Here is a 19,920-nt window from a genome sequence, read left to right as displayed (position 1 = left end):
ATTTTCTCTCGCTGTCTGTCTTACTTTGTCTCTCTTCTTTCGCCTTCTGGCACTTTCCCTCTTACTGTATATATTCCTCTTGCATTTGTCTCCTTTTGTTTTTCTCTAGCTCTCTCTTGCCTGTTCTTTTTCTCTGTCTCTTTTGCTTGCCCTGTCTGGCTATGTTTCTTTTTCTCTGTTTTGTCTATCCCATTCTCTTGCTCTCTTCTGCTTATGCCCCTTCTCGCTCTCTTTTTCACTCTATGAATCATACGTTTTGTCTCTTCCTTTCCTCATGCCCCTCTCTCTTTTGCACTCTCTAACCCCTTCGCTCTCCCTCTCTCTGTTGCCCATCTCTTATCCTGGGACCTCCCTGCAGGGTGCGATGGGACAGTATCCAGAGGCGGCACTCACCTCTTCAGCCAAGTTAAGGTCCTCGAGAATCCGGTGGAGGCAACCGATATTGAAGCATATTTTCGAGTGGGGGTCCTGCACCGATTCAAAGGCGTCCAGCGCGTTAGCCCAGTCCTTCCTGTCTGCTGCGGACACCCCATCGGCCCAGAGCCGAATTGTATCCGCCAAAGACATGGTTAACTGAAGGCCTGGGTGGCTGCTGTGTGTGTCCCCCTCGGAGAATGGTCCACGGCCCGGGGACCACGGGCGTATGAAGGTCTCCCTTTCGAAAGTTCGTGACCGTGGATACTGTGAGTCTTGCTCACTTATGGCCTCCTTCTTAGAATTCGGTGGTAGGGGATGCTCTGGGTCTCTCTCTTGAAGGCAGCTCTTGGTTGACGCTCTGGCTCGCTCTCTCTGACGCAGGCCTTAATGAATAATTAGCGTCTCCCTCCCAGAGACAGACCGTGTTGAATGTTCAGGGTCTCCCTCTCTGAGGCAGGTCTTGGTGAACGTTCAGGGTCTCGCTCTGGAGTGTAGGGTTTGGTCCTGGTATGTATGTTCTCGGGTCTCCCTCTCTGCAGCAGGCGATGGCGGATGGTCAGTGTCTCCCCTCAGACTGGCGGCTCTCGCTGGTTGCGCGGCTCTCCCTATCCGAGGCGGGTCTTGGTCGGTGCTGCTCCGCTGTGTCCGTCGAGGACGGGTCTTGTTGGGGTCTCCAGTGTCGCGTGGAAGACAGCTCTTGGTGGTTGCTTTGGTCTCAGGCGGCAGCACAAGCTTTGCTCCCGAGCTCACCGGGAGGTGTGAGTTTTAGGGAGATGGCGGACTAGCAGCAGCCCTCTGAGGTACAGGGGCTCTCTGCCCTCTTAACAGAGGATTTTAAGAATCACTGCTACGGCCGTGCCTGACTGAGCCTGCAGAGGAAGTGAAGCTGAAAGCAGCCGACGGAGACCACTTCCCCAAACCGACGCACTTGTGTCATTCTCTCGTCCTCGCTGGTTTACACAGCGCAATGTGACAACCCGCCGCGCTTCTGCTTCCTCTTGACTCACTCCGCACTTTACCGAAACCCAGAGGTCAGTCACGACCTCGCGCTCATCCCGCGAGCTCGTTTGAGTGCGCCAGTCGTGGTTCATAGTGACTAGCACCAAGGCGCCCGCACCTCACACCTCCAGCGCGCGCTCCAAGGACGCCAATTGAAGGGTAGTCAGTGACAGCAGACATGACCCTTGCTTGCCCTTTCTAGGGTTTCCTCCTGGCCTGTGGTTGTTGCCGACATGACCAGTATTTTGATGTCCTAGTGGGTACAAAAATTAGGGAAATGGCCTAAAGCTGGTATTCTTCCCCTTACTAATACAGGAATTGACCAAGAAAAAAACACTTTAACATGGCAGCTCGACTCATATCTGGAGTAAAAAGATTTGAACACATCACACCTACCCTCAACTGGCTTCCCATGGAAGGCAGATGTATTTACAAGCTGGCCTGCATCACACACAAAACCCTTCACTCTACGTCCCCCAACTACCTAAACAACAAACTGGTAAAAGCAGGAAAATCCAGAACTCTGAGAAGCTCAAACTCACTCATTCTTATCCCTCCGAAACTGAAAAAGAAAACCACTCAGTGCCGATCCTTTAATGGTAACGCTCCCAGGATGTGGAATGCTCTCCCTAGAGACCTCAGATGCAACCCTCCTTCTCCTGTTTCAAAAGGGACCTGAAACGCCATCTCCTCAACAAATACTTTCCCGGCCAACGTCAACAAACCTAGAGTTCAATATCCGAGTTGACGACTCCTTCACCTGACATTCAAGGATAGATGATGACCGGATTATGTTAGCCACCTTCGATTGCTTTTTACTCTCACTCTCCTGCACTGTTTACCTTATTTTTATGTTGTACTTATATCTCTGTTTGCTTCCTTACCGCCTGCCTACTATGTAATGCAATTTTTCTTCTGTCCCTACGGTGTATATGTAAAGTGCTCTGATACCCACGGGTCAAGCAAGCGCTATATAAAACTTTTTAAATAAATGTGTTGTAGTACTGCCTTAATGTCCCCTGACTGATAAAGTAAACAAAGACAGAAAGACCATGTTAACCCCTTCGCTGCCAGGCCTTTTCCCCTCCTGTGCCACGCCCTTTTTTGGCTATTTGGGGTAGTGCACGCTGAGGCCCCTGTAACTTTTTGACCACATAAGGTATCCACGCCAAATTTGCATCCTTTTCTTCCAACATCATGGGGATTCTAAAGGTACTCAGGGTTTGTGGATTCTCCCAGAGGGGTCACAGAAATTAGCCAAAATACAGCAAAATGTTGATTTTTTTTCCGGAAAAATTGGAAAAACAGGCTGCAAATGAAAGCATCTGGGTTTTTCCCTGCAAATGTTATCAAAAAAGGGTTTGTGGGGTTAAAATCACCATTTTCCCAGCTTTTCGGGGATACCAGACTTTTGTCAGAAACCCAACATTTGTTACACAGTTTTGGCATTTTTCTGGGACATAGCCTAATTTTGCTATTTTTTGTGCTTTTGACCTCCTTCCAGTTAATGGCAGAAATGGGTACAAAAGCAATAATGGATCCTGGAAAGCTATACATTTTCGAGAAGAAGACAAAATTCTGAATTCAGCAAGGGATCATTTGTGTAGATCCATCAAGGTCTTTTTATAGAAACTAACAGTTGAATATAGGATAAATTGAAAATTAGTTGAAAAAAAAACCCTTTTGTGTCAACGTTTTCACCTGTAACTTCTTCTAATTATGAGAGCTCTTTGAAAGCAATATACCATTACATCCGCTGGACATTACTGGTTGTGGGGGATATATAGGACTTGTAGGTTCACCAAGAACCCGACGAACCCAGAGCCAAAAACTGAGCAGCAACTTGCAATGGTTTTTTATTATGTACCGGGTATATAGTAATTATTCTGTAAAAATGTGTACATGGAAAAATCGGTATGAAAGACACCTATGTATTTCTGAAATGGGAACAAAATATAGAGTTTAGAAACAGTAGATATTTGCACATTTCTGAAATTGGGAAAACTCATACTAGCATGAGAATTATCAGTCATTTTTTAGAATGACTTCTTTCTTATACAATATCTTTCATTTGGAAGGCAGAAATGCATCGAAAGTCAATAGATAATAACAGTTTCTTTACAAAACTGAATTACCCTAAGTCTCCCGATAAAAATGGTACCTCACTTGTGTGGGTAGGCATAGTGCCTGCGACAGGAAACGGCGCAAAACGCAACGTGGTCACAACTCAATATCGCAGTGAAAATTTACCCTTTTTTGGCAAAGTGCCTAGCTCTAGTTTTTGAACCCTAGCTCTGCGGGCACCTTGGGAAACCTAGCAAACCTATACATTTTTAAAAAACAGACACCCAGGGGAATCCAGGATGGGGTGACTTGACTGCCTCCCACCAGGGTCTGTTACCCAGAATCCCTTGCAAACCTAAAAAATTATTTAAAAAAACACATTTTCCCCACATTTCTGTGGTGGAATGTTCCGGAATCTGCGTGGACCCACAAATTTCCACCCACCTTGTGTTCCCCAAAGTCTTACGAGAAAAACGGTACCTCACTTGTGTGGGTCGGCCTAGTGCCCGCGACAGGAAACGGCGCAAAACGCAACGTGGTCACAACTCAATATCGCAGTGAAAATTTACCCTTTTTTGGCAAAGTGCCTAGCTCTAGTTTTTGAACCCTAGCTCTACGGGCACCTTGGGAAACCTAGCAAACCTATACATTTTTGAAAACTAGACACCCAGGGGAATCCAGGATGGGGTGACTTGACTGCCTCCCACCAGGGTCTGTTACCCAGAATCCCTTGCAAACCTAAAAAATTGTCAAAAAAACCACATTTTCCCCACATTTCTGTGGTGGAAAGTTCCAGAATCTGCGTGGATCCACAAATTTCCACCCACCCCGCGTTCCCCAAAGGTTTACGAGAAAAACGGTACCTCACTTGTGTGGGTCGGCCTAGTGCCCGCGACAGGAAACGGCATAAAACGCAACATGGTCACACCTCAATTTCGCAGTGAAAAATGACCCTTTTTTGGCAAAATGTCTAGCTGTAGTTTTTGAACCCTAGCTGTGCGGGCACCTTGGGAAATGTTAGACCTGGCACCTTGGCGTGGGTCTCCCTCCCTCTTTTTGTCGCTGTGCCTCATGTGTTTTATGGGATTGGCCGCTCAGAGCGCTGTGCCACTGCCAACCAGTGTCGCGGTGCGAGTGCTCCCTTGTAAATTATATATGTTGGTTGGATTCCATGATTGGATTGTTTGGTTTACTGTCAGACCCCAGTAAAGTGCGCCAGGAGCGCCAGGGCATGTAACTGCAAACACCGCTGGTGGGCCTGCAGCACTGGTTGTGCCACCCACAGAAGCGGCCGGTAAAATATGTCTAAGGTCTGCCATCACAGAACCTGCGTGCAGTCTGGTACTGACATGCTGACTGGCAAGTGCCCACACTTGCCGGTCCCTAAAACCTTCCCTTAACTGCATGTTAGTCACCCCTCTGGTAGGCCGACGGGCAGGGTGCGTTGTAAGCATAAGGTAGGACAAGCCTAGATGCGTGGCATGTCCTAGTAGTGAATTACCGCCATCTTGTTGTTCACTACTGCAAGGCTACCCTGTTCTCATAGGCCAGTATGGGTGGCTAGGATTGTTACATCCTATGAGCCTAACCGACCCAGGGAACATGGTAGAAGATCGAGTTTAGTATGCCTGAACTCGGAACAATAAGGTACATCTTTTCCCAAGGTTTATTTTAATATTCCACGTTTGCAAATGCCGCTTTTAGAAAGCTGGCCTTTGCTTGCCTAAACATTTCAGCCCGCCTCTGCGTGATGTGTATCTGATGTCTGGCTGGTGTGAGTGACAGGGCTGGGGGAACCCAGATGGGCAGGGCTAGGTAGCCTGGTGGTGAATAGGACGATCGACAGGTAGATGGGGTGGAGGAGTACTCCTAAGCTCTGAATAGGACAGTGCTCTGCCACCTCAATGCCGGCTCCGCCCCCTGTGGAGCATCTGAGGACTCTGCCCTGCACTCTGAAAGAAGAAGCCTGCATCACGTAAACAAAGTGCTCAGAAACCGGACTGGACTAGGCAAGGGCCCCCCTGGCCTGGGAGAACAAAAGATTTGCTGTATAAATGTAGGAGCCATGCTCCTAAGAAACTAGATCCGCTTTTGACCAAGAAGAATCTTTGCCTGAGGAGGAGGCACCGGGAAAGCTGTAGGAGGAAGACTGTCCCTGTCCTGGGGGATTGACCTGCAGTGGTGACCTTGCTACCAAAGGGGAGAAGAGAAACTGTTGCTGAAGACTTTGCTTTATTTTTACTTTCAAGACTTGTGCTTTCCAAAACGATCTCCAAGGGCTTGGAACTGAGCTTGCCCCCTGAACTGAGCCCCAGGACCACTGGGCTCTACCTGATCTTCACTCGCCTGCCGCTGGACTGTGGTGTCCTTTCCCTCGCCGGAGCTGTGACCCTCGTGCCCCAGTCCCTCCCTGAGCCGTGACCAGGACTGCTTAGCCGCCCCCGCCTTGGGAAGAGCCTCGCTCGATCGGAGCCGCTCCCCCTACGCTGTGCTGGGCTGCCCCTGTCACCTCGCTCGCTGTGCACCTTCACCCTCCCGCCGGAATCGGCGTTGTGAGCATCTCCAAGCCTCGGACGGCCCGGACGTAACCTGCGTGCCCGGCTGCCCCGCTTTGTTCACTCGCCACCTGCAAACACCCCGCTCTTGCCGTGAGCCTGAAGATCAGACCCCCATCGTGAAGTGTGGGAGCCCCGGACGCCGCCTCGCCATTCTGTCGAAGAGCCGCTGAAATCCCGCACCCGCCTTCGCGTCAAGAAACAAGGTATTGTACTTACGAACTCGACCGCGAGCTCGCATCGGATCCAGGGTCCGCAACGTTCTGATTTCCCTGTCATCCGCCGTGTGCTTCCCGGGCGCCGCCTCAGCACGAAGTGCGCTGAGGCCCACAGTTACCTTGTGCACGCCTAAAGAACTTTCCGTAACAAAGAGACTTGACCGTATTTCCAAGAGTTGTGGCCCCCTCAGTTCAACGTTACTGGGCCTTGTATTTGAATCTGCTGAATCTACATAAAAGCTTATTTTTATATACTTCCTGATTGGTGTCCGTTTGTGGTGCATGCAAGGGGTTTACTGTATGTGTAATTGCATTTGCTTAACCGTGTACGCCTGAGACTTAGCCTAGACTGCTCGCGCCACGCACCTAGAGGGTGAGCAGGGGTTATTCTGGGGAGTCATCCTTCGCCCTGACAAGAAGTAAAGGGTCCCTGCTTGTTGTGGGTACACACCTGCGTCAACCAGAGCCCCCTCATTTCTAACAGGAAACCTAGCAAACCTATACATTTTTGAAAACTAGACACCCAGGGGAATCCAGGATGGGGTGACTTGACTGCCTCTCACCAGGGTCCGTTACCCAGAATCCCTTGCAAACCTAAAAAATTGACAAAAAAAACACATTTTCCACACATTTCTGTGGTGGAAAGTTCCGGAATCTGCGTGGATCCACAAATTTCCATGCACCCCGCGTTCCCCAAAGTCTTACGAGAAAAACGGTACCTCACTTGTGTGGGTCGGCCTAGTGCCCGCGACAGGAAACGGCGCAAAACGCAACGTGGTCACACCTCAAAAATGACCCTTTTTTGGCAAAATGTCTAGCTGTAGTTCTTGAACCCTAGCTCTGCGGGCACCTTGGGAAACCTAGCAAACCTATACATTTTTGAAAACTAGAAACCCGTGTGCTTCCAGGGAGGCATGGCTTGCGTGGATCCCCCAACGTTTCCTTACCCAGAATCCCCTGCAAACCTCAATTTTAGCTGAAAAAATCACATTTTTCAGACATTTTTGTGTGGGAAAGTTGAGGCATCACCGGGCTGACACAAATTTCCTACCACCCAGCGTTCCCCCGGGTCTCCCGATAAAAACGGTGCCTCACTCGTGTGGGAGGCCCAAGTACCCGCGACAGGCAAGGGCCCAAAACGTATTGAGGCGACATGAAAATTGCCTACCTCAAAACGACCTGGTTTTGCAAGGGGGGTCACCTGGGTTTTTGGCCCCGTGCTCGGCGGCCACCTAGGGGAACCTACTAAACCCACACATTTCTGAAAACTAGACACCCGGGGGATTCCAGGGAGGTATGGCTTGCGTGGATCCCCCAACGTTTCCTCACCCAGAATGCCCTGCAAACCTCAAATTTAGCTGAAAAAATCACCTTTTTCACACATTTTTGTGTGGGAAAGTTGAGGCATCACCGGGCTGACACAAATTTCCTACCACCCAGCGTTCCCCTGGGTCTCCCGATAAAAACGGTGCCTCACTCGTGTGGGAGGCCCAAGTACCCGCGACAGGCAAGGCCCCAAAACGTATTGAGGCGACATGAAAATTGCCTACCTCAAAACGACCTGGTTTTGCAAGGGGGGTCACCTGGGTTTTTGGCCCCGTGCTCGGCGGCCACCTAGGGGAACCTACCAAACCCACACATTTCTGAAAACTAGACACCCGGGGGATTCCAGGGAGGTATGGCTTGCGTGGATCCCCCAACGTTTCCTTACCCAGAATGCCCTGCAAACCTCAAATTTAGCTGAAAAAATCACCTTTTTCACACATTTTTGTGTGGGAAAGTTGAGGCATCACCGGGCTGACACAAATTTCCTACCACCCAGCGTTCCCCTGGGTCTCCCGATAAAAACGGTGCCTCACTCGTGTGGGAGGCCCAAGTACCCGCGACAGGCAAGGCCCCAAAACGTATTGAGGTGACATGAAAATTGCCTACCTCAAAACGACCTGGTTTTGCAAGGGGGGTCACCTGGGTTTTTGGCCCCGTGCTCGGCGGCCACCTAGGGGAACCTACCAAACCCACACATTTCTGAAAACGAGACACCCGGGGGATTCCAGGGAGGTATGGCTTGCGTGGATCCCCCAACGTTTCCTTACCCAGAATGCCCTGCAAACCTCAAATTTAGCTGAAAAATCACTTTTTTCACACTTTTTTTGTGGGAAAGTTGTGGCATCACCGGGCTGACACAAATTTCCTACCACCCAGCGTTCCCCCGGGTCTACCGATAAAAACAGTGCCTCACTCGTGTGGGAGGCCCAAGTACCCGCGACAGGCAAGGCCCCAAAACGTATTGAGGTGACATGAAAATTGCCTACCTCAAACGACGTGGTTTTGCAAGGGGGGTCACCTGGGTTTTTGGCCCCGTGCTCAGCGGCCACCTAGAGGAACCTACCAAACCCACAAATTTCTGAAAACTAGACACCCGGGGGATTCCAGGGAGGTATGGCTTGCGTGGATCCCCCAAAGTTTCCTTACCCAGAATGCCTTGCAAATCTCAAATTTAACTGAAAAAATCACCTTTTTCACACATTTTTGTGTGGGAAAGTTGAGGCATCACCGGGTTGACACAAATTTCCTACCACCCAGCGTTCCCCCGGGTCTCCCTATAAAAACGGTGCCTCACTCGTGTGGGAGGCCCAAGTACCCGCGACAGGCAAGGGCCCAAAATGTAGTGAGGCGCACTACGTTTAGGACCCTTGCCTGTTGAGGCGCACTACGGTTTGGACCCTTGCCTGTCGCGGGTACTTGGGCCTCCCACACGAGTGAGGCACCGTTTTTATCGGGAGACCCAGGGGAACGCTGGGTGGTAGGAAATTTGTGTCAGCCCGGTGATGCCACAACTTTGCCACACAAAAATGTGTGAAAAAGGTGATTTTTTCAGCTAAATTTGAGGTTTGCAGGGCATTCTGGGTAAGGAAACGTTGGGGGATCCACGCAAGCCATACCTCCCTGGAATCCCCCGGGTGTCTAGTTTTCAGAAATGTGTGGGTTTGGTAGGTTCCCCTAGGTGGCCGCCGAGCACCGGGCCAAAAACCCAGGTGACCCCCCTTGCAAAACCAGGTCGTTTTGAGGTAGGCAATTTTCATGTCGCCTCAATACGTTTTGGGCCCTTGCCTGTCGCGGGTACTTGGGCCTCCCACACGGCTGAGGCACGGTTTTTATCGGGAGACCCGGGGGAACGCTGGGTGGTAGGAAATTTGTGACAGCCCGGTGATGCCTCAACTTTCCCACACAATAATGTGTGAAAAAGGTGATGTTTTCAGCTACATTTGAGGTTTGCAGGGCATTCTGGGTAAGGAAACGTTGGGGGATCCACGCAAGCCATACCTCCCTGGAATCCCCCGGGTGTCTAGTTTTCACAAATGTGTGGGTTTGGTAGGTTCCCCTAGGTGGCCGCTGAGCACCGGGCAGTGGCGTAACGAAAGTTGAGGGGGCCCCCCTGTAAAGTACACGGAGGGGGCCCCCTCCCCGGGCCACCACCTACCACTTTTGCAGAGGAGGTCCCCTGGAGCTTGAGGGCCCACCCTGCACCGAGGGGGCTACGGGGGCTTATCTTACGCCACTGTGAAGATGCCAGACATGCCTCTTATTTCAGTTATTGACCTATCTCATTAGAAAAACAACAGACCTACAACTTCGGGCCATAAAACATCCACTTTAACACCAGGTAAAAAACAGAACAAATCATTTTGCACTGACATAGCAACAATAATTAGCCCATAGTAAGATTATTCTATTTTGGCCACAGCCCAAAAATAGAAAAACGTTCTCATATGCCCCGGCAGTGAGGTCTGTGGGACCAGCAGGTTTCTGTGCCCGGGGAGGTCTGTGGGGACTGGCAGGTTTCTTTGCCTGGGGAGGTCTTTGGGACTGGCAGGTTTCTGTGCCCAGAAAGGTCTGTGAGACTGGCATGTTTCTGTGCCCGGGGAGGTTTGTGGGACTGGCAGGTATCTGTGCCCAGAGAGGTCTGTGGGACTGGCAGGTTTCTGTGCACGGAGAGGTCTGTGGGACTGGCAGGTTTCTCTGCCTGGGGAGGTCTGTGGGTCTAGCAGGTTTCTCTGCATGGGGAGGTCTGTGGGGCTGGCAGGTTTCTCTGCCTGGGGAGGTCTGTGGGACTGGCAGGTTTCTGTGCTTGGGGAGGTCAGTGGGACGGGCTGGTTTCTGTGCCCGGGGAGGTCTGTTGGACTGGCAGGTTTCTGTGCCCAGAGAGGTCTGTGGGACTGGCAGGTTTCTCTTCCTGGGGAGGTCTGTGGGACTGGCAGGATTCTCTGCCTGGAGAGATCTGTGGGGCTGGCAGGTTTCTCTATCTGGGGAGGTCTGTGGGGATGGCAGGTTTCTGTGCCTGTTTAGGTCTGTGGGACTGGCTGGTTTCTGTGCCCGGGGAGGTCTGTTGGACTGGCAGGTTTCTGTGCCCAGAGAGGTCTGTGGGACTGGCAGGTTTCTCTTCCTGGGGAGGTCTGTGGGACTGGCAGGATTCTCTGCCTGGAGAGATCTGTGGGGCTGGCAGGTTTCTCTATCTGGGGAGGTCTGTGGGGATGGCAGGTTTCTGTGCCTGTTTAGGTATGTGGGACTGGCTGGTTTCTGTGCTTGGGCAGGTCTGTGGGGCTGGCAGGTTTCTATGCCCGGGGAGGTCTGCGAGACTGGCAGGTTTCTGTGCCCGGGGAGGTCTGTGGGGCTAGCAAGTTTCTGTGCCTGGGGAGATCTGTGGGACTGGCTGGATTCTTTTTCCGGGGAGGTCTGTGGTGCTGGCAGGATTCTCTGCCTGGAGTGGTCTGTGGGGATGGCAGATTCTGTGCCTGGAGAGGTCAGTGGGGCTGGCAGGTTTCTTTGCCCGGGGAGGTTTGTGGGTCTGGCAGGATTCTTGCCTGCATAGGTATGTGGGACTGGCATGTTTCTCTGCTTGAGTTCTGTGGGACTGGCAGGTTTCTGTGCTTGGGGAGGTCTGTGAAGCTGGCAGGTTTCTGTGCTTGGGGAGGTCTGTGGGGCTGGCAGGTTTCTGTGCCTGGAGTGGTCTGTGGGACTGGCAGGTCTCTGTGCCTGGGGAGGTCTGTGGGGCTGGCTGGTTGCTCTGCTTGGGGAGGTCTGTGAGTCTGGCAGGTTTCTGTGCCCGGAGACGTCTGTGGGGCTGGCAGGTTTCTGTGCCCGGAGAGGTCTGTGGGGCTGGCAGGTTTCTGTGGCCGGAGAGGTCTGTGGGGCTGGCAGGTTTCTCTGCCTGGAGAGGTCTGTGGGGCTGGCAGGTGTTTGGGGCAGGATGCTGGGTGATCTTGTCACACCCACAGAGTCAGGGATTTGGAGCCATTTATGGACCAGAAACATTGATCCTTTTACTGCTACTAAGTGGAGTACGACGGCTTCAGGGCGGGAAAGTGCATGGAGCGCCCCACAGTTCAAAGGTCGCAAGTGAGCTAGGTTGTGCTGGTGTTAAAAAAAAAAAAGTCCAGAAAGAGAAGAGAGTTACACACGCTGGTGCCTGTTTCCACGAAAGTCACGTGCAACCTCTGGTAGAACATGCTTCGTAACATAGAAAGGCTGTAAATGTTATTTTTTTCCTTTCATATTAATGGGGTAGGATTGGTGGCTCTTTGCGACAGCAGTAAACAGAGGGGAAGTACATGGTATGCAGTCCCATGAGAATTATGCTGCAGGTACTCAATTATGCAGCAGGAAAAGGCAAATTATGTGGTCTAATGCCGCACATTTTGTGATACTTATACTTAACTTTTTGTAATTTTTGCACCTTTTAAGACTGTTCTGGCAAATGTTTCACCTCATTCTCAGTTTAACAACCAAACAGCAAAGAGTAGCTGAAAGGTGGCCTGTCAATTTTAGCGAAGGGCATTCGACTGTGCAGCAAAATTTAGTAACTTTAACTGTTTCAGCTAGAAACCATTTTATCTGCAAGCTGCAATTTATGTAGCACCACAGCCACCACAGCTCCAATCCTAACCCTCTCTGCCCCACTCACACCCTGATGTCCAGTTCAGCTGGACCTGCCCCTTCAGAACCGACATCACTTGACAACTAGAGATCAGCGACAAGAAATCGGGTCAGTTTTGGGGGGAAGTGGGTATCACTTTGCCTTGACAAAGTCGGGCGAAACCGGGAAACTTCTCCCAAAGTCACAGACTAAGGTGTAAATTCATAGGTGAAGGGTATATTTTCTTGCGCCCACAAACTTCAATGACGATTTTTGTGTTTTCTGTAAAATCCGCAAATCAATATAAATCGCAGGTGAAACTGATGACACGAACTTTTAATCTTTAATGTGTAACATAACCCCCCCCCCCCCCATATTTTCCAAATAACCTTCATGTACCAAAGGCGCCTTTCTTTTACTAAATGCCTTCACACTAAACTGGAGACCTTACGCACACAAGTGGTTGTCGCAATTAATTTTGGGTGGGGTGCACTTGTCTGCGGGGGGGCGGCATAGACTGGGCGAACAGACAGACTCACCTGCGTGAGCCGCAGAAGACAGGGCAAACAAGGCTAGCCAGAGAAATGAATAAATTATGGCAGGTAGTCGCCGCCGCACGTTGCCTCTCAATTGTCTCCACTCTGGCCTCTGGGATGCCTCCTCGCTTCACCAGTCAGCAATGCGCATGACAAGTGATCACCAGCCCCACCCTAAGGGTGAAGAGTAAGACCGCGCAGACGCGGTGACGGAGACATCTGCACGCCGCGCAGTGTGCACCATTACCATTTTTTAAATGTTACCATTTAATTTATAAAGAAAAGTCTAGAGCAAGCGTAAGTTACATAACCTACCTATATTAATTAATTAATTACCTATCCCAGACAGTCACGGATTTGTGGTGCTTGCTGGCACCGCTGAGGGGGCCTCTGGAGCACTGGGGCCCCCCCGCAACACGGGAGCTGTGGGGGCCTGTGTTACGCCCCTGGGGCCTGTGTTATGCCCCTGCTTATAAATCCACACTGCACAATTCAACTATAAATAATTTAACCCTACAACATTCCATACCACATAATTACAATCCAAAAAATACACATATTTCCACTTCACTCCATACCACATAATTCCACATCACAGAATCACATTCCACACAACTTAACCTCTTCAGTGCCCATGACGAGATAGTCTCGTCATGGAGCACGGTCGCGCTGTGCCCATGACGAGACTATCTCGTCATGAACCCCACCCACTAATGTAACGCCCGGCACAGGAGGGGGAAAGGGCGTGGCACAGAAGGGGTTAATACCACTCCCAACCACATAATTACACTCCACACAACATATTTACACTCCACTCTAAAACACATAATTACCCTCCACAAAATACAACTCTGCAACATGTTGCATAATTCCACTGCGCATAATTATACACCACGCCATGCCACATAATTCCACACGTCACACAATTCCACAATTCATCCCCACACAATTTATCACACAGCATAATAACACTCCACATAATACCACTCAGCTCCACATAATTAACCTCCACATAATTATGCTGTACTCCATACTGCATACATACACTCCATAAAAATCCAGTCTATGCCACGTAGCAACACTCCACATAGCTACACTTCACACCATGCCTCATAATACCACTCAACATAATTTCACTCAACACCGCAACTTCCACGTCACACAATTCAACTCTACACATTTCCATTCCACACCACATAATTCACAACAAACTACATAATTCAGACTAACACCACAAATGCACAACACACCACATACATCCAATCTACACCACAAATTTCACATCATGCTATAATATTTAACAGCACACCACATAAGGAAACTCCACTACATACCACTCCACAACACAAAATACCATTCCAGATAATCCCACTCCAAGACACACAATCCCACTCCACTCAATACCACATAATTGCACTGCACACCATGCCACATTATTTCACTACACAGATCCAATCCACGCAACACAATTCCACAACCAACAATTCCAATCCAAACCATATATGTCCAATTGACACCACACACATTCCCTCCACTCCAAACAGAAAACGCATAGGTAAAATACATTGTCCATTACAACATCAATAGCTCTAACTCTCACCTTCTGATGTGTCCCAGCAGATCCTGTTTCTGGAGCTGCAAACTTGCTGGCTGAAGTCAGCCCTGTGCTGCCTCAGAGGAGCAGTGCCCTGTGGTGAATGCTGTCTCTGGGGCCCCCACCATTCCCCTGTCAGCTCTCCTCTGTGCTGCCTCCTGCCTGCTGTCTCTGGGGCCCCCACCCCCATCCTTGTCCTCTCCCTTCTCAGAGGCAGTGCCCTGTGGGGAATGCTGTTCTGCCTCCTGCTCTCTCTGGGGCCCTCACCCCCATCCCTGTTCCGGGACTGGCTGGTGGCTCTGACTGAAGAGAAACAATGTAACTTGTTACATTGTTTCTCTTCAGTCCTGGGTCAGGCAGGAGCTCCATGCAGTCTGCTTTAGTTAGAGAGAGAGGCTTGATTTAGAGCAAGCCTCTCTCTCACAGCTCTCTACTGAGAGGGGCTGCGGGGGTGTTTGTTACGCCCCTGGCACCGGGCCAAAAACCCAGGTGACCCCCCTTGCAAAACCAGGTCGTTTTGAGGTAGGCAATTTTCATGTCGCCTCAATACGTTTTGGGCCCTTGCCTGTCGCGGGTACTTGGGCCTCCCACACGAGTGAGGCACCGTTTTTATCGGGAGACCCGGGGGAACGCTGGGTGGTAGGAAATTTGTGTCAGCCTGGTGATGCATCAACTTTGCCACACAAAAATGTGTGAAAAAGGTGATGTTTTCAGCTAAATTTGAGGTTTGCAGGGCATTCTGGGTAAGGAAACGTTGGGGGATCCACGCAAGCCATACCTCCCTGGAATCCCCCGGGTGTCTAGTTTTCAGAAATGTGTGGGTTTGGTAGGTTTCCCTAGGTGGCCGCCAAGCCCGGGGCCAAAAACTCATAGGACCCCTTTTGCAAAACCAGGTTGTTTTGTGATAGGTAATTTTGATGTCTCCTCAATAGGTTTTGGACCCTTGCCTGACGCGGGCACTATGCCTACCCACGCAAGTGAGGTACCATTTTTCTCTGAAGACTTTGGGGAACACAGGGTGGGTGGAATTTTGTGGACCCACGCAGATTCCAGAACTTTCCGACAAAGAAATGAGAGGAAAATGTGTTATTTTGAACACCTGTTTAGGTTTGCAATGGATTCTGGGTAACAGAACCTGGTGAGAGCCAGTGAAGTGACCCCATCCAGGATTCCCCTCGGTGTCTAGTTTTAAAGAATGTACAGTTTTGCAAAGTTTGCCTACGTGCCAACTGCGCTAGGGCCCAAAATCCACAGGTATGCACATTGCTAAAAAAAATCGGAGCCCAGTGGGCTTTCTGCCGCCCTGGGGGGGAATCGGGGAAGGGGGTTTCATCCTGATATGCCCCTAAAGGGGCAGAAAGACTGTGGCTATTTTTTGTGGGGGTGGGGGTGGGGGCATTGGTATGACCATTTTCTCTGGGGGTGGGGTGGGGTATTGTCATGCCCATTTTGGGGAGCCCCTACCCCTACACTAATAAAACAAAAAAATCCATGGTTTCTAGTGGGCATTCTGCGCCCCCAGGGGGGGCCAGATTGGGGGCTACAGCTCCCATCTGCCTCATGGGGGGCAGAAAGACTGACATTTTTGTGGGGGGGAGAGTGGGGGCATTGGCGTGCCCGTTTCGGGCAGCCCACACCCTAAAAACAATAGCGCAAAAAAAATCCCTGGTGTTTAGTGGGCTTTCTGCCCCCCCGAAGGGGCAGATTAGGGGCTTAGGGGCCAATGCCCCATCTGCCCCCCGGGGGGGCAGAAAGACTGTAATAATTGGGGGGTGGGGTGGGTTGGGGGTATGGGCCTGCCCGTTTTGGGCAGCCCCCATCCCTATTTTTTTATTTTTTTTTACAATTCCCTGGTGTCTAGTGGGCTTTTTGCGCCCCCGGGGGGGCAGATCGGGGGCCGATGCCCCATCTGGCCCCCAGGGGGGGCAGAAAGGCTGTAATGGTGGCGGGTGGGTGGGTGCATTGGCGTGCCCGTTGCGGGCAGCCCCACCCTAAAAATGAAACTAAAAAGTAATCCCTGGTGTTTAGTGGGCTTTCTGCCCCCCCGGAGGGGCAGATTAGGGGCCAATGCCCTATCTGCCCCCTGGGGGGGCAAAAGACTGTAGTAATTGGGGGGGGGATGGGCCTGCCCGTTTTGGGCAGCCCCCACCCCTATTATTTTTTTTTACAAAACTCCCTGGTGTCTAGTGGGCTTTTTACCCCCCCCCCGGGGGGCAGATTGGGGGCTAATGCCCCCATCCGCCCCCCCCAGGGGGGGCAAAAAGACTACAATTGCCAAAAATAAACAGGGGGGAGCAAAGGCCCTTGCCCAAGGAGCCGCTCCCCCCTCCCTGGTGTCTAGTGGGTTGATCCCTGCTTGGGGATCGCCCTCCTGTGGCAATCCCTAAGCAGGGATCCACTGGGGAGGGGTACCATTGGAAAGGGGAGATTCTCCCCTTTCCAACGATACCTCTCCCGTCTTTCTACGTGCTCAGGGGGCTGAGATAGCACCCTGAGCACGTACAAAGTGAAACCTGAAATGAGCCTCTTGGCTCATTTCAGTTTCACTTTCACTGTAATGACGTCGGCGCGACGTGCGCGCCGATCGTCATTACAGTGAAAGGGGGGGGGGGGGCCTCGGGTGCTGGGGAAGCTCTTCCCCAGCTCCCGAGGCTATTTTTGCAGAAAGGGAATCCCTCTGGTGCCCGCACCAGAGGGATTCCCTAGGGTATGCCTCATGGCGAGCTGGACTCGTCATGGGCACAGCGCGACTGTGCTCCATGACGAGTCCAGCTCGTCATGGGCATACAAGGGGTTAAATATGTAAACAGACTACTTTACTTACAGTTCTATTTAAGTACAATGTCTGGACCAATGCAGAAGCTTGAAACGCGAACCAATGGCTGTTCTTTTTCTTTGGGAAACGTGGCAACCCTACTTAGTATGTAACCACACTATCCCGGGATGCACTTCTAAACTAAGTGGGGGCCCGTGAAGAGTGAGTGAGAATTAAAAAACATTATAGTTGCCAAATTAATTTTAATGTGGCAGGCAGCTATATGGTTTTAAAAAACAAGTGAACGGTGTAATGGGGAATTTATTGTCCCCTCACCGTTGTGAGTGCGGTTGACCTGTTTCTGCTGTGTGGCCCAGTTGGGTCCATGGCATTCATCAGGACCTAAGAGAAAGGAATGAAGGGCTCCGTTCTCACTCACTCTTCACGGGCCCCCACTTAGTTTAGAAGTGCATCCCTGTTGTCAGGTGTATGTCTGCCCTCCACCAAACCGAGTTTCTGGAGGGCGAGGAGTGACCAATGATGAAGCATGACACCAGGTGGTGTGTGAGACCAGTCCGTCACATTTCGTGAGATGCCTACACTCACAATTTAAGTCTTCTGCACCTAGGTCACTACTCTGGGAGCTGCCCCGTTTTGTGTTGAACAACCCTACTTAGTACCCATGCATTGCTCTTGTTACCCTTGGTCTGAGGGTCATGAAGACAGCCCCTTTTTAGAAAGCAACCAGGGCCAGTGGCATAATGAAACTTGAGGGGTTCCCGGCAAAGTACATGGAGTGCCCCGGCCCACCACATACCACTTTGGACCCCACAGCAGAACTGAGAACGCAAACCGGCCATGGCAATTAAGTTGGACCAGCCCCAGGGGCATGGGGATATGCTTGTGGAAAACACTGCAGCTACTTTTGTTACAGGGGACCGATATTGCAGCACTGCTGCAAAACTGGCCCTCAGTAGCAAAAATGGCCCATACCGCTCCAAAGCCGGCCCACACCCTTCCGGCCCACCAGGAAAAGGCCCAGTGCCTGCTACAGCCAGTCTGGCCCTGTTGGTCCCAGGCCCAGTCAGTGTACTGTGCCGGTGGGGCCTTCTGTGGCTTGTGCCCCCTTACTCACCGCGGGGGCTGAACTGGTTAATGTTACGCCACTGACCAGGGCTCTGAATGCCATGTTCATTTCAACAACATCTCAGCAGTGAGTACGAGCCTGTTGGGCCAGGCAAAGGAGACCATCATGTGATGTTCTGAGGGGTGAAAGTGTTTGTCAATCAATCAGGGATTTATAGAGCGTGGCAAATCACCCGTGAGGGTCTCAAGGCGCTGAAGTAGCTGACTAGTACGAGGTGGTTATTCATTCGAACAGCCAGGTCTTGCGTCCCTTTCTGAATTCCCAGAGCGAAGAAGCAGTCCTGAGGTGCAGGGGAAGGTCGTTCCAAGCTTTGGCTGCCAGTTGAGAGAAGAAACGTCCTCCGTTGTAGCTCTGGTGGATCTGGTGAGTGTCTGCGAAGAAGAGGCAGGCAGATCTTAGGTGTCTGGTCGGTTGGTGGAAGGCCATGAGATTGTTGATCTATGCTGGTCCTTCCTTGTGCAGGGCTTTGTATTAGTGGGTCAACATCTTGAACTGGCATCTCTCCTGGATCGGGAGCCAATGTAGCTTCTTGAGGTGCAGTGTGATGCGGGTGTGTCTGGAAAGGTTGAGGATGAGTCTTGCCGCTGAGTTTTGTATTTATTGTCTAGTCTCTTCAGGAGGTGTGTGATGATTCCTACGTAGAGTGTGTTCTTGTAGTCCAGCCTGCTGGTGACAAGGGCCTGTGTGACCGTCCTTCTGGTGTTGACTGGGAGCCACCTGAAGATCTTGCGGTGCATGCATAGGGTGTAAAAGCAGGCGAATGAGACTGTGTTTACCTGTTTATTCATAGATACGGTGCTGTCCAGGAAGAAGCCTAGAGTTGCGGGCGTTGTCCGTGGGCCACAATTTGTTTTTCTATAGCGAGGTTTTGTTCCCAAAGAAGAATATTTCAGTCTTGTCCATGTTGAGTTTTTGACAGTTGTAATTCATCCAGTCGGCGACGTTTTTCATGCACCTCTGGAAGTTGGCTCTGATGGTGAAGGGGGTCTTCTGACAGAGAGAGGATGAGCTGGGTGTCGTCGGTGTAGGAAATTATGTTGATTCCATGTGATCTTCCTGTGTTGGCCAGGGGTGTCATGTACATGTTGAAGAGGATGGGGCTAAGGGACGATCATCATCTTGCGTTCCGAGGTGAGTGGTGGGTGGCGGATTCTCTGGGTTCTACCGGTGAGGTCTGAGGCAATGCATTTGATTGTGTCTCCCTGGATTCCGATGTGGTGGAGTCTGTTGATCAGTATGTGACTGGAGACAGTGTTGAATGTGGCTTACAGGTCCAGGAGGATGAGGGCTACCATTTCACTCTGGTCCAGGAGGTCCCTGATGTCCTTGATGCCTACGATCAGTGCTGTTTTGGTGCTGGGGTTGACTCGAAATCTGGATTGAGAGGGGTCCAGGAGGTCGATTGTGTTCCAGGTTTCAGTGAGTTACTGGTTGATTGCCTTCTTGAGAACCTTTGCTAGAAAGGGGAGCAGGGAAATTTGCCGGTAATTCTTTGGTTCTGCTGGGTCTACGGATGGTTTCTTCAGGCGGGGCATTACTTCAGCATGTTTCTAGTCCTCAGGGAAGGAGGCCGAGATGATGGAGGTGTTTAGGACTTTCTTGAGCTCGCCGCCAATCGTGCTGCTTCCGAGGTTAAAGATATGGTGAGGGCAGGGGTCTGTGGGTGCTCCTGAGTTCATGATGGAGATCGTGGTTTGAGTTGTGAGAGGGACCCATTGGGT

At 51.1% G+C, this 19,920-nt stretch overlaps 1 protein-coding gene across 1 annotated transcript in view; it reads right to left on the bottom strand.

The window, feature by feature from the left end:
- The window catches only part of NCF2 (neutrophil cytosolic factor 2), a 141,470-nt gene extending 140,121 nt beyond the window's left edge, over window positions 1-1,349 (bottom strand). The window contains exon 1 of the mRNA XM_085601723.1: window positions 394-1,349. Within this exon, the coding sequence (XP_085457849.1) occupies window positions 394-567 (174 nt within the window). The 5' untranslated portion in view covers window positions 568-1,349. The remainder of the gene's footprint in view (window positions 1-393) is intronic.
- Window positions 1,350-19,920: the final 18,571 nt, after the last annotated feature.

The sequence above is a fragment of the Triturus cristatus genome, chromosome 4_2 (genome assembly GCF_964204655.1).
Source record: "Triturus cristatus chromosome 4_2, aTriCri1.1, whole genome shotgun sequence".
Taxonomy (NCBI): Eukaryota; Metazoa; Chordata; class Amphibia; order Caudata; family Salamandridae; genus Triturus; species Triturus cristatus.
This window is presented reverse-complemented; position numbering and strand designations above follow the sequence as displayed.